This window comes from Thalassophryne amazonica, chromosome 7 (assembly GCF_902500255.1).
Source record: "Thalassophryne amazonica chromosome 7, fThaAma1.1, whole genome shotgun sequence".
NCBI classification, from domain to species: domain Eukaryota; kingdom Metazoa; phylum Chordata; class Actinopteri; order Batrachoidiformes; family Batrachoididae; genus Thalassophryne; species Thalassophryne amazonica.
The window spans coordinates 117,638,510-117,653,313 of NC_047109.1; the positions used below are offsets into that span (position 1 = coordinate 117,638,510).

General features: G+C 43.1%; 1 protein-coding gene across 2 annotated transcripts in view; it reads right to left on the minus strand.

Moving 5' to 3' along the window:
- zgc:101716 (uncharacterized protein LOC492784 homolog) overlaps positions 1–14,804 on the minus strand; it is a 78,914-nt gene that overhangs the window by 20,319 nt on the left and 43,791 nt on the right. For both annotated transcript variants that reach the window (XM_034175406.1, XM_034175405.1), the window contains exon 2: positions 463–564. In XM_034175406.1, coding sequence (XP_034031297.1) covers positions 463–564 — 102 coding nt within the window. The remainder of the gene's footprint in view (positions 1–462; positions 565–14,804) is intronic.

A 14,804-nucleotide genomic window follows, 5' to 3' on the forward strand; every position in this document is an offset into this window, starting at 1 on the left:
GTATGTGGAAAAAGTTTTAGATCTTTGAGTTCATCTCATACAAAATGGGAGCAAAACCAAAAGTGGTGCGTTTATATTTTTGTTGAGTATAAATATACTGACCTTTGGGTTAGAGCTGCTTATAAATATTTAGCTCTTAAATATCCAACTCAAAACCAGTTTAATGTTCATTTAATTATTTTTAATCAGCTTAAATCAGTTAATGGGAAACGGCCTGAAACCAGTATCAGCTTTTCTCATAAAGCCAGAAACCAGTTCATGATATTTTATTACTGATTTAATGTTTGGAATCAGTACATAATAACATTAACAACAACAACAACAACGATAATAACAACAATAATAATAATAATAATAATGAGCCACTGTGTTGAAAAAACCTGTTTAAAATGGGATTAATGTGGTTTTAAAAGCTCACAGGCTGACTGGTTTGAACGTAGCACTAGTCAAGTTTTCACCTACCTGGTAATCCTTCTGTCTCAAAGCCAGATCACCTCTGAACTTATAAACTTTTAACTTCTCCAGAGGATCTTCTGTGTCCAGAGCAGAATTCTCACAAAACCACTGGACAGAAAGAAAACAACAATTTGAAACAAAATTTACTGATTTTTTTTTATAAGAAAATTTGTACTTAATTCAGTCTATGCAATAATTTTATTGTTGAATTATCATCACCAACTGTCTTCCTGCTGTGAGAAAGAGGTTTGTCACCTGATTGAATTGTGAGTTGGCGGTATATAAATGAAAATAAACTGAAATTCAGCACTGGTACCACGGGGTCTCAGGGTCTACATATCACAGAAAGAACATTGAGCAAAAGTTGTAGGGAGTCTAGAATTGGTTTTTAAATAAAAATTATTTTTAAATGTGTGTGTTTCAACGGAATCAAATTTGGAATGTCTAAATATTACTTCCTCTAATCATGTGGCCTGCTGTAGAGTCCTAATGTTACCCTCCCTGTAGAGCTCTATCTATGTTCACAGACAAGATGGCGGCGCCTTCCTCAGTAGGGCGGAGGCCGTCGGGCATCAGAAAGCCACGGCGGCCCCAGAATGAAGGCCAGTTATTAATAAAACTAAAGCCTTGCTGTCTACAAAATTGCGCCAGCCACCGATGTCAGCCTGCTAAATGCCTCATCCTTACCCCGGGAGGGGAAGGAACCAGAGACTATTAATTGATGCCAACACATCTTTCTGGCAAGGTCACAAGTCCTCTCTGTGTCCATTTTTGTGATCTCGGAGTACTTCATCCTGACATCATTGGTGCAAATATGAATAACTATGCAACTGTATCTAGTGTCATGTTCCTTTGTCTGTCTACCCTTCTGCAGCATCAGCACCCTAAGATGGGATGCAATGTCGGGAGATCTGGCCCCAGGAATACATTTAACGTCAGCCGGCATCTGTAAACTGACTTTGCGGGTGATAGAATCCCCTATCACTAAAGCCCAGCGTTTCAGCCTGGAGACAGGAGTGGAAGTCACTCGTGGGCTCAGAGAATTCACATCAGGCAAATCCAAGGGGGAGAACCAATTCACAGTTCAGTGGCGAGTGTGACTGTGGTACCACAACTGGGCAGCAAGCCCTATGTGACTTCCTCTGCCTGACCACAGTCCGAAAGCTGTTGTCCACAGCTGGCATTTCTAGGCTGATGCTAATGGGCATGCTAGCTGGCCCAACACTAACCTTGTCTGGAGTGCCCGTAACATCTAACTCCACTGAGCTAAGAAGCTGTTCTTGCTTATGGACACAGCTCTCTAAGAGAGCCATCCTATCTTCCAACATCACGCAGGATTTACATAAAGTGTAAAGTATAGCCAAGAGTATAGCCAAACTAGCACAAGCTAACCACTAACAAAAATGCTAACCACTCCTAAGATTAGGGATGTGTATCAAGAACCGGTTCCTTTTGGGTATCGTTAAGAAATGATTCGATCCACAGACATCAATAACCTTTTGCTTAACGATTCCCTTATTGGTCCTTCAGAGTGGCCATTGTTTTTGGGGGTGTTTGTCAGGAAAATGATCATTTCTCTACATTGATTACAGACCCAGCAGCGGGTCTGTAATCAACATTTCTGCAGTGCGGCTTTGAAAAATTATATACTATCACATTTATATAACATCACATCATATATTGTCGTTTGTTCTGCTTCACATGACATATGCATGCTTGTATCTTTTGCACCAATTAGTGTGTTGCAGGTCTCTGCTGGGTTTTCGGCCTTGAGAGAGGAATGTTCCCGTAGGAGGACGGCGAAATAATGGCATTGATGTGTACCAGTCGGTTTCACAGAGTGTGTTTGAACTGTTTGATGTGAGGAAAGGGAGTGTAGCATGATAGGCCTGCAGACCACAGCAAACTCACAGATGAAACACATTTTAATTGAATCCAGTAATGGGTCATCAACAACACGGGATGCGTGCTTCTAATCATTACAACTGACAATGCCATCATGCCCTGTTTGTAGGTCACTGTTTTTTTTTTATTCTGTTTGTCTGTTTGAATAAAAGATGCCGCGCACAGAGAGGCAGTTTGACGAGAGTCGAAAGAGAGTGGTGACTGCTCTGAGACTGCTCTTCCCTCTGAATGCAAAGCTGACAAAAGATTTGCTGGTCTCACGTCCATTCATTTTTAAGTGTCCGTAAGGGGTACTGTGTTTTGACCCTGACATAATTTGGTGTTTCCGCCCAGTTGCCAACATACCCAGTCGCTGACAGGAGGAGGACGACGCGCCGAAGCCCGTCGACAGCCGGTTCCTATTAGTGGGACTGAAGCAAAGACCTGGGAGGGGTCGTTCCTCACCAGGCCGGTGTTTAGAGTCACCTCCGACTGCCAACGGCGGATTGACGGCATCCGGACCCAGACGAGTGGAACGGAGACAGACAGCAAAACAAGGTGCACAAGTTTTATGATTTACCGTTGTGTTTGCATGGTCATGCTGAAATGACTCATTGGACATTAGCAAATTGATTGAGATGATTGAGAATAGTGGCGCTGAAGAACCAAAGTGACAGTGAATGCATGTCGGTGCGTGTTACAGTGTTTTACATGTAAAGCTGTTGAGCAGCTGAGTGCTTTGGTGATATTGGGTGTAACAATTGTAAATATAGTAAATATTATATAATGGGGAATTGTTGTTGCTCCAAGGCGGAGCCTACCTCACCAGGTGATGTGAAGTTTATGTTGTCTTTAAATCCTGATGCTGTACAGTTTTTACCCAAGTGGAGGAGGAAATATGGTGTTTCTAGAAAGTTGAAGCTGGAGGACTGGAAGGATGTTGTGGGAAAGTTAGAAGTAAGTATAGCAGGCAAAACAGGGAACTGTTTTGCCTGCTATACTTACTCTTTCTCTTCTAAGGGACAGAAGGAGAAAGAGTTAAAGGTGGCAAGGTTGTGGCTGGAACAATGTGTGAAAAGGAGGAGAGGGATTGCAGAGGCTAAGGCGATGTTTGTGAGAAAAGAGGACAATGAAGGTGTGGTTGTGGTTAGGAGAAAGAAAAAAGTAAAGATAGAGGAACCGCAGGCAGAATCACCTGCTGCTGCTTCACACGATTCGGAACCAGAAGCAGCTGACAGGCCGACGTCTCCAGAGCCAAGTGAGACTGCCGGCGCTCACATGGAGCTGCGAGACAGAGAGCAGATTACAAAACCACAGCGTTATCGCACTGAATCACTTCCCCTAATAGAGGTCCTTAATCCTGACCCAACGGAGGGCCGTGAACCCATTATGTACGTTTTCCGACCATGGAATTTGAAAGAGGTGGCAGATGCAGTTTCGGGAGTAACTGACGTACAGGAAGACCCAGAGGCATGGATAGAGGACATACTGGGGATAATACAGTCATACAGATTAAACGGCCAGGAAGCCGGTGAAGCAATGCAATGTTCATTAGGGAAAAATTGGGCCAGAGTGAGGGGAGATTACACCAGTAGAAGAGACAGCGGCAAGATTTTCCCCTATCCGACCGATGGCAAATTGGCCGGCCGATATCTCGCAGAACTGAAGCAAGTTTTTGCGAGGGTCCGTGAAACCTTCCAACGTCATGCTAATTATGCACACTTAGCAAGTGTCAAACAAAAGACAGACGAAACACCAGACGATTTTTTAATCCATTTCCAAAAAGAGTTCCGTGTTCATAGCGGTATTCTGTTTGAGGAGGAGACAAAATCTCCATATCAACAACAATTAAAACAGGCGTTAATGAATGGTTTCCAACCAGGTCTAAGTGCCTGGATAAAGAAACACATGATTGAATTAGATACAGCGTCAGTTGCTTCGGTTATGCAGTGGGCAAGACACGCCTCCAGAGTACTTGAGACGAAGAAAAGCGCGAAACCCAAATTGTAATCCAAATCCGGCGCCAACGTGTTCTGGTACGATGATGCTCCATCAGTAAGCGGGGAAGCATTTTTCCAACGGGGGGGGGGACTCCAGGGTCACTACCATGGCCGAGGGCGTGGCCGGAGTGGTTTCCATGGTGGAAAAATGAACCGAAGCAGACTACATCCAGATGCATGCTGGATATGCGGCGAACTAGGGCATTATGCCAGAAACTGTCCTTACAATGACTGTGAACAACAAAGCTGGGGACGCCGTGGCCCCAAACCCTCTGCACCACCATGCCATGACGATTATGACAACTCGAAGTGACTAAATACTGCATTCACGTCACCAGAAATTAGTGTGGATGTTTGTGCAGTGTGGAATTTGTTAAACTCATTGGAGGAAAAACCAAACATCTTTTTGAAAGTGAATGGCAAGGTGGTGGAGTTTCTCTGTGATTCAGGTGCGTGTAGGACTGTTCTCAAAATAACTGTGCCTCATGCCCAGGTATCGAATGGACTAATTTGGGTTAAATCAGCTAATGGTGCAGCTGAACAACGGCGTATATCCAAGCCAATGTGTGTCGCTGATCCTGAGAGTGGCGAAAATGTTCGAGCTTCTGTGGTTCTCTCACCAGACTGTCCTGTTAATTTGCTGGGGAGAGATTTAATGAAGCTCCTCCATATTGCTGTTGTTCCCACTTCAAAGGGCATTCAGAATCAACCCAGATAACTTTTTCACGCACAGGCGGAAACTGGTAATCAAAGAGTGTATTATTCGCTTGATTTGGCACAAAACCCGTTTTCTGGGCTCACTAATGAATTATTGATGATGGCTCAAACCACGCTGGAACAACCAGAAGACGTTATGGCAGCTGAAAGGTTGCATGTTACAATGTGCGTCACGCAGCGGCCTGATTGTGTTTACCAAGAAAAACTAATGTCACATGACCCAGCTACCCTTCGCATTCCTTATCTGTACACAGATAGGAAATCCACTGTGGGTACCGATGCTGTGTTATCTCCTGACGTCTCCCCGCTGTTTGTCATGTCGGGGAGCCCTCACGTGTCGTTATGCAAGCCTCAAACTTTGCAGTGGAAAGATTTAGGACAGTTTATGACCCGAGCAGTGTGTGCTTCTGATTTTCAAGCCCAAGTTGAGGAAGGCTGGGAGTTTAGCCCCTCAACACAAATCTACCGCAAATCTTTGGGGCTGCTCACCAGTGCACACCCTGCTGTACATGATCTGTTTTGACCAGACATGGCTGGTGCTCTGCTAATGCTAACCGCAGAGGAGGAGGCTGACCTTGCTGACCTCCCAGAAACTCTTTGGGTTAAGAATCCCACTGACGTGGGACTCATCCAGTCCATAGCTCCAGTGCAGTTGAAACCTAGATCCGACTGGAGGCCCAGGGCGCACCAATATCCACTCAAGGCAGACGCGCAAGATGGCATCAAACCTGTCATTGACGGGTTGTTAAAAGCAGGAATCCTTAGAGAATGTCCTGATTCGCCATGTAACACTCCTATATTTCCTGTCAAAAAGGCAAACGGTGTCGACTGGCGTCTGATACAAGATCTCAGACTTGTTAACGCAGCTATTGAAACAAGAGTTCCTTTAGTGCCAGATCCACACACGTTAAACTCATTACGACCAGGCAGTGCATTTTTTACAGTGATTGATTTGAACAATGCTTTCTTCTCAGTTCCGATTCACCCTGATTCTCAGTTCTGGTTTGCATTTACACATGCTGGCAAACAATATACGTACACCAGATTGCCCCAGGGCTTTTTGGACAGCCCAACCATTTTCACACAGGCTATTACAAGTTGTTTATCCACGTTCACACCCCCACGAGGAAGTCAAGTTCTTGTGTATGTTGATGACATTTTGATTGCGTCCGACACTGCTGAGAGCTGTAAAGTTGACTCTCTAGCCCTTTTGGCTCATTTAGCAGTGACAGGGAATAAAGTGAAAAAGGAAAAGATGCAATGGGTGCAGCTGAGTGTGGATTATTTGGGACACACACTTACCGCTGAAGGGAGGCAAATTCAGCAGCAGAGAAAAGTGGCTATCCTAAACATTCCCAAGCCTGTGACGAAGAAACAGATGATGGCCTTTTTGGGCCTTTGTAATTACTGCAGAGCGTGGATTCCATCCTACGCTGCCAAAACCCAACTGCTGCTGAATTTGATCTATGACACCCCCATGGGACTGACAGACAGGATCACGTGGACTAAAGAAGCAGAAAAGCAGTTCTGTGATTTGAAAGTAGAACTATCGTCTTCTACTGTGCTCTCACTTCCTGATTATTCTAAACCGTTCACACAAACATTTGATTGCAGATCTGGCTTTATGCAATCAGTGCTCCTACAACCTCATGGAGGCAAATTGAAACCGACTGCATTTTATTCAAAAAGGTTAGACCCTGTGGCACAGGCACTGCCCCCTTGTGTTCAAGCTCTGTGTGCCGCAGCTATGACCGTTGAGTCATCAGCTGATGTTGTTTTATTTCATCCAACAATACTGTTGGTACCACACGCTGTAGATGTGCTACTGTTACAGGCTAAAATGACTTTTCTGTCACCAGCCAGACATTTATCCTACACTGCTACGTTGCTGTCACAACCCCACGTGGTCATAAAGCGATGTACCACCCTGAATCCAGCTACTCTCCTCCCCACTGAAGAGGAAGGAAACCCCCACAGCTGTGTTGTTGTTACTGAAAGCCTCCAACTCCCTAGAGCCGATTTGACAGATACTCCCCTGTCTGAGGGAGAGGTGTGGTTTGTTGACGGTTCTTGTTCCAAGAATGTTAAGGGAGAGACGCAGACAGGATACGCTGTAGTGACCTCACAGAATGATGTAATTGAAGCAAAACAAATATCACACACACATTCAGCTCTGGCAGCTGAACTCATTGCTCTAACGAGAGCCTGTATTTTAGCCAAAGATAGAAAAGTAACTGTTTACATGGACAGTCAATATGCGTTCTCAACAGTTTTTTCTTTGCTAAGCAATGGCAGCGAAGAGGAATGGTGACATCTACAGGCAAGCCCGTAACACATGCTGCTCTCCTGAAAGGCCTTTTATCTGCCATTTGTTTACCCACCTCATTGGCTCTGTGCAAATGTGTAGCACACACCAAAGGCACAGACATGGTATCTATTGGTAAGAGATTTGCTGACGAAATTGCTAAAACCGCTGCCTCAGGCAGGCACGTTTGGAATGTCTGACATTTATTCCGCTGAAATTGATACCTCCTTGATTGATGTTGAGGTACTGAGGAGCTGCCAACAGGGGGCTCCGTTAACAGAGAAAAAACTCTGGACTGACAAAGGAGCTGTGCTTAACACAGAACAACTGTATTGCATACATGATATGCCGGTCTTACCTCGAAGATTGTTTAAAGCAGCAGCCATTTTATCGCACGGGCCGAGTCACGTTTCCACAGGAGGGATAGTAGCCCTCATTAGCAAACATTTTGCAACGTTTGGGTTTACTGCCTACTCGAAAATTTACTGTAAAAAGGGGCCCAACATGTATTAGGCACAATCCACAGGGGAATGTGAGACCAAAAGAGGCCAGTTTCCACAGCCAAAATATCCATTCCAAACACTTCACATGGATTTCATTGAACTCAATCAGAGTGGACCATATAAATACTGTTTGGTCCACATTGATGCTTTTTCCAAATGGGTTGAAATTGTTCCATCTGCAAAAGCTGATGCACTAGCTGTAGCAAAAGCCATTTGTAAAACTATTGTGCCAAATTATGGCATTCCAGAGACCATCTACAGTGATAATGGACCTCATTTTGTAAATAAAGTGATATCTAGGATGGCAGAGAATTTACAAATAACTTTGAAAAATCATTGCGCCTACCACCCACAAAGTGCAGGGTTGGTAGAAAGAACTAATGGAACAATTAAAAGCAGACACAAAAAATGTATGGAAGAGACGAGAAGGCCATGGCCAGAATGTTTGGACCTGGTTAAACTCTACATGCGTATTACACCAGCAGGAGCAGGCCTCACACCATTTGAAGTTATATATGGTAAACCTTATAGGTTGCCAGTGTTCCCAAAAGACTTAGAAATTGCTGATGAGGAGACCACATTAGCTGATTATATGAGAAGATTGTTACAAGAGAAAGATGTGTCAAAAGCAAATTTACTACCATCTGATTCTTTGTCCCCACAGGACAGTCCACTGGTTCATCCAGGTGATTGGGTGTTCATAAAGGTCATCAAAGAAAGTGCTGGTCCAGCCCACACTGGGAGGGGCCATACCAAGTGCTGCTGACGACACCCACCGCTGTGAAAATCGCCGAGCGACCCAGTTGGATCCACCTAAGCCACTGTAAGCTACAGCGTGTGCCAGACCCTCCAATGAGTAGTGGGGAAGTCTGACTACAAAGGGGTTTCACCGTTTAGGGGTGATTCGTCTCAACGTCAGTGAAGCAACCACCTGATCCCTACTCATTTAGTGTGAGGTGTTTTGGTGACACTAAGCTGAGCAACAATGCTACTGGAGGATGCTTTGGTGGGGCGGGGCGTTCCGGCTGGGGAACAGCGGCGGGAATGTCGTGGTCACCGGCATTGCAAAAGTAGCTGTTGTGTTGTGGTCTTAGTGTGTGGGATATTGATTGGACTTCTCACATGGTGGCTGACACAGGAATGGGGCAGAAGAGGAGCGCTACATAACAGACACCGTCAATCTGAAGTACTACCGAGTGGCACATTGATGCATCATTACAAAGGCAATGTGGTGGCGCTTTAACTATACTGCCACGTCCAACAACATGACTAACTGCTATGTTTGTGCTCGCATGCCAACATGAACATCACAACACAATGTCTACACGACTACACCCACAACTGTGGAATCAGGATGCCTGATGGCAATGGCAACGTACCCCGGCAGGGGCAAGACAATGACTCAGGCTGATTACTCACAGCCATATAAGACAAATGACTCTCTACTCACCCTTTTTCAGCCATACAAGACAAATGACCCTCTAACCTCTCATGATTGCAAAAGGTTACCTCATGTGGTGTACCAGGCTTGGCCACAAGCAACCGCTCCTCAGGTGATGGAGGGTGTCACCCATTATGGCTTCTATGGATGGTGTGTGGCGGGACATGGAACAAACGATGTGGGAGAAATCCCACCCTCGCTCTGTAACTTCACCTTCACGTATTGTGCATACGAGAATGAGACGGCTTTTAAGAACTGGCGAGATCACAGCTTGCTCAACACAGTCAGCAGGATACGAATGTCAGACAAAGCATGGTGCAAAGACAGCCCGTACAGATGTTTTTGCTCACCATTCGCACCATCGTCAAAAGGTACCAGAGTCCTGTTGGACTACTATTGGCAGTGTGGCACAAACATATACACCAGTCTGCCTCCGAACTGGTCTGGAGTCTGCAGTCTGGTAATATTACATCAGGCTCTGGTTTACATCCCGAAAGACCATCTCCTTAGACTATCTGACCACCTCCAACTGACTCAACCAGGCTATCTGAGCAAACTGAGTGAACCCAAGGCACCAACCCATCGCCAGAACAAACGAGGATATGAAGAAATTCCGAAGGACCATGACATCTTCCCCACAGGACAAGACATCGCCATGGCTCTCTTTCCCAACTTTGGGATCACCACCGTAAGAAGAGAAGTGGAATTCACCAGATACAAGTTTCTGCAGTTCATGAAATCATCCTTAACCTTCGCAAAGGCCACATCAGAGGAACTCACCGCTCTACGACTGATGGTGCTCCAGAACCGCATGGTTCTCAACCTTCTGACCGCACCACAGGGAGGTGTGTGCGTGATAGTGGGAACTGCATGCTGCACCTTCATACTGGACAACACTGCGGACAGCAGAGCCATCCACAGGGCCATCGCTGAAATGACTACCACCAGAGACGCTGTGCAGACTACCATGAACTCCAAAGGCTGGGACTTCTGGTCTTGGTTCACATCTGGAACTTGGTGGCAACTCCTTATGAAGACGTGTATACCAATCGTTGTTTTAATTGTGTTTTGTGTTCTCATGCTCTGTGTGCTTCCATGTATTCGTAGCATGTTCTCTCAAGTGATGTCTCGTTCTTTCCTGCAGCTCCAAGTCCTACAGCAACAACATGATGAAACCTACGAACCCATGCAGCAACCGCTTGACGACGCCAATGTGGCATATGAGAATGTGTGATGCTTTTATGATGTGCTTATTGAAAATGTGAAAAATGATAAGCATCTGATGTTCTGCATTCACAAACGAAAAACAGGAGGGATATGTTAGAAAAATTATATACTATCACATTTATATAACATCACATCATATATTGTCGTTTGTTCTGCTTCACATGACATATGCATGCTTGTATCTTTTGCACAAATTAGTGTGTTGCAGGTCTCTGCTGGGTTTTCGGCCTTGACAGAGGAATGTTCCCATAGGAGGACGGCGAAATAATGGCATTGATGTGTACTAGTCGGTTTCACAGAGTGTGTGTTTGAACTGTTTGATGGGAGGAAAGGGAGTGTAGCATGATAGGCCTGCAGACCACAGCAAACTCACAGATGAAACACATTTTAATTGAATCCAGTAATGGGTCATCAACAACACAGGATGTGTGCTTCTAATCATTACAACTGACAATGCCATCATGCCCTGTTTGTAGGTCACTGTTTTTTTGATTCTGTTTGTCTGTTTGAGTAAAAGATGCCGCGCACAGAGAGGCAGTTTGACGAGAGTCGAGAGAGTGGTGACTGCCCTGAGACTGCTCTTCCCTCTGCATGCAAAGCTGACCTAAGATTTGCTGGTCTCGTGTCCATTCATTTTTAAGTGTCTGCAAGGGGTACTGTCTTTTGACCCTGACACTTAACCTTGAACCAATTGAAGCAGTGATTTGATCTATTGCTTCGTTGATTCATTTTTTTCTATCGGTTTATCTTAATTTCCCCCCACTAAAACCCTAAAGAGCATATGTCTGTGAGTATTATTTACCTTTTTTATGTTAAACCGACTTGTTATGGTCTTCTGAAACAGTTGATAGATGTATTTTATAACTTAAAAATGGGACCAATGCTAATGCGTTAGCATGTCTATGGCATTTTCAATGTTAAAGTTAGCATTAAGCAGTTGTAGCTGTCAGCACGTTCGGGTGCATTTGTTTTCTGTATAATAAGCGTTTGTTGTCGTAAAAGAGTCAAATGTATTACAAACTGCAATATTTTTTAAATTTATTTTTGTTTATATATTAATAATAATAGCAACCACAACAATAGTAATAATAACTAATCTAATGATTAGTTATTATATACAATTTTATAGAAAGAGACAAAAAAGAACCTGAATAATAACACAACAGAAAATATAAAACCAACTAACAATGAAAATAAATACATATAGAAATAAATGTTTCCTGTGAACACCTTGTGACTCTTACGCCTCCACTTCATCCCTGTTTTATTTACGTTTAATGAAAATTTGTTTCAGTGATTTCCTCTAGAACTATCTGCCAAGCTAGAAAACTGCTGCATCCTAGTAAGAGCAGAATACTACTGGAATGAATCTGAATAAGGAAAGTTGGGTTTTTTTCTTACCTAAATGGATGCTGCACTCACTGCAGTTTATTGTCTGGAATAGTCCCAGATTGCATTTCAGAGCTTCTAGAATTCAAACATTTTCATGTGGGTGGTGTTGGGGGGTAATTTTGGGTTTCGGCTTTTTGTTTTTCACCACTTTCATCCCTGAATATGTCAATCGTGAGTCACTTTTGTGCAGATTAAAGTCACTAACTGGGACTCCTGTCTTGTTGGGAGAAAGAAACGAGAATCGTCCTCCGTTCTGTTCACGTGGCTCTCTGCTGAGTCAAGTTAGAACAACAGAATCCAGTCGGAATTAATAACTTCAAAGCGAAACGTCGTTTTGTTTATTTTTATTTATGTCCAGAGATCAAGGATACAGTGACCAATTTCATATTTATTTACTTTAAGACTCAATGAAATACATAGAAAACCTGTAAAGCCTACTTTTAGTACAAAATTCACAAGAGGTATCGATAAGGGACTCGATAAGGAAACGGATCAATAAGCAGAATCAATAATGGCATCGATATCGATAAAATCAATACCCATCCCTACCTAAGATTCACACAGGAGTAAATTTGAGTTTTGAGTCTGTGACACCCTGGGAGGGATGTGAGTCCAACACAGGTTACTTCTCCAGCCAAGGCTGGTTCCTACTCACAGCTGGGTGGATTCTGGGACCATGCAGATTCTTGGAACCAAGTTATGTGCACATATAGGTATATAATATAGGGGGTATTTTCAGAGTACAGGATAGGATGGAGGTGGGCAATGTGAGCCCCTCCCTTCATGCCCTTCAGTCTCATGCCAGCTTGTGGTGACATTTTGAAAAGTACAGTAATCTATGGGTTCATGACAGTAGCACAATAACAGGCTTCTTTTTTTTTTTTTTTTTACGAAGGAATAAACTAACAAGCATTTACTGGAATATCTGATACCAGCTATAAAGATAGGGGATACAAATTCTGGCAGGTTGACAGATGGTGGCTGCCATAAAATGTATCTCCTATGCAACTCCACTAAATAAAGACAAAACTTCCTGAAATTTACTGTAGTAATTGTGGATGAGCTAAAGTCTGCATGAAGATAAAACATCTGACAGTAGGCTGCAATTCCAGCTATAAAGATAGGGGATACAAATTCTGGCAGGCTGACAAATGGTGGCTGCCAGAAAATGTATCCCCTATGCAACTCCACTAAACAAAGACAAAACTTTCTCAAATTTACTGTTGTTATTGTGGATGAGCTAAAGTGTATATCACTATGAAACACCTGATGGTAGGTTGCAATTCCAGCTATAAAGATAGGGGATACAAATTCTGTCAGACTGACAGAAAATGTATCCCCTACGCAACTCTACTAAACAAAGACAAAACTTTCTCAAATTTACTGTTGTTATTGTGGATGAGCTAAAGTATAAATGAAGACAAAACACCTGATGGTAGGTTGCAATTCCAGCTATAAAGATAGGGGATACAAATTCTGGCAGGTTGACAGATGGTGGCTGCGAGAAAATGTATCTCCTATGCAACTCTACTAAATAAAGACAAAACTTCCTGAAATTTACTGTAGTAATTGTGGATGAGCTAAAGTCTACATGAAGATAAAACATCTGACGGTAGGCTGCAATTCCAGCTATAAAGATAGGGGATACAAATTCTGGCAGGCTGACAAATGGTGGCTGCCAGAAAATGTATCCCCTATGCAACTCCACTAAACAAAGACAAAACTTTCTCAAATTTACTGTTGTTATTGTGGATGAGCTAAAGTGTATATCACTATGAAACACCTGATGGTAGGTTGCAATTCCAGCTATAAAGATAGGGGATACAAATTCTGTCAGACTGACAGATGGTGGCTGCTAGAAAATGTATCCCCTACGCAACTCTACTAAACAAAGACAAAACTTTCTCAAATTTACTGTTGTTATTGTGGATGAGCTAAAGTATAAATGAAGACAAAACACCTGATGGTAGGTTGCAATTCCAGCTATAAAGATAGGGGATACAAATTCTGGCAGGTTGACAGGTGGTGGCTGCGAGAAAATGCATCTCCTATGCAACTCTACTAAATAAAGACAAAACTTCCTGAAATTTACTGTAGTAATTGTGGATGAGCTAAAGTCTACATGAAGATAAAACATCTGACGGTAGGTTGCAATTCCAGCTATAAAGATAGGGGATCAAATTCTGGCAGGCTGACAGATGGTGGCTGCTAGAAAATGTATCCCCTATGCAACTCCACTAAACAAAGACAAAACTTTCTCAAATTTACTGTTGTTATTGTGGATGAGCTAAAGTGTATATCACTATGAAACACCTGATGGTAGGTTGCAATTCCAGCTATAAAGATAGGGGATACAAATTCTGTCAGACTGACAGATGGTGGCTGCTAGAAAATGTATCCCCTATGCAACTCCATTAAACAAAGACAAAACTTTCTCAAATTTACTGTAGTAATTGTGGATGAGCTAAAGTATAAATGAAGATAAAACACATGATGGTAGGGTGCAATTCCAGCTATAAAGATAAGGGATACAAATTCTGGCAGACTGACAGATGGTGGCTGCCAGAAAATGTATCCCCTATGCAACTCTACTAAACAAAGACAAAACTTTCTCAAATTTACTGTTGTTATTGTGGATGAGCTAAAGTGTATATCACTATGAAACACCTGATGGTAGGTTGCAATTCCAGCTATAAAGATAGGGGATACAAATTCTGTCAGACTGACAGAAAATGTATCCCCTACGCAACTCTACTAAACAAAGACAAAACTTTCTCAAATTTACTGTTGTTATTGTGGATGAGCTAAAGTATAAATGAAGACAAAACACCTGATGGTAGGTTGCAATTCCAGCTATAAAGATAGGGGATACAAATTCT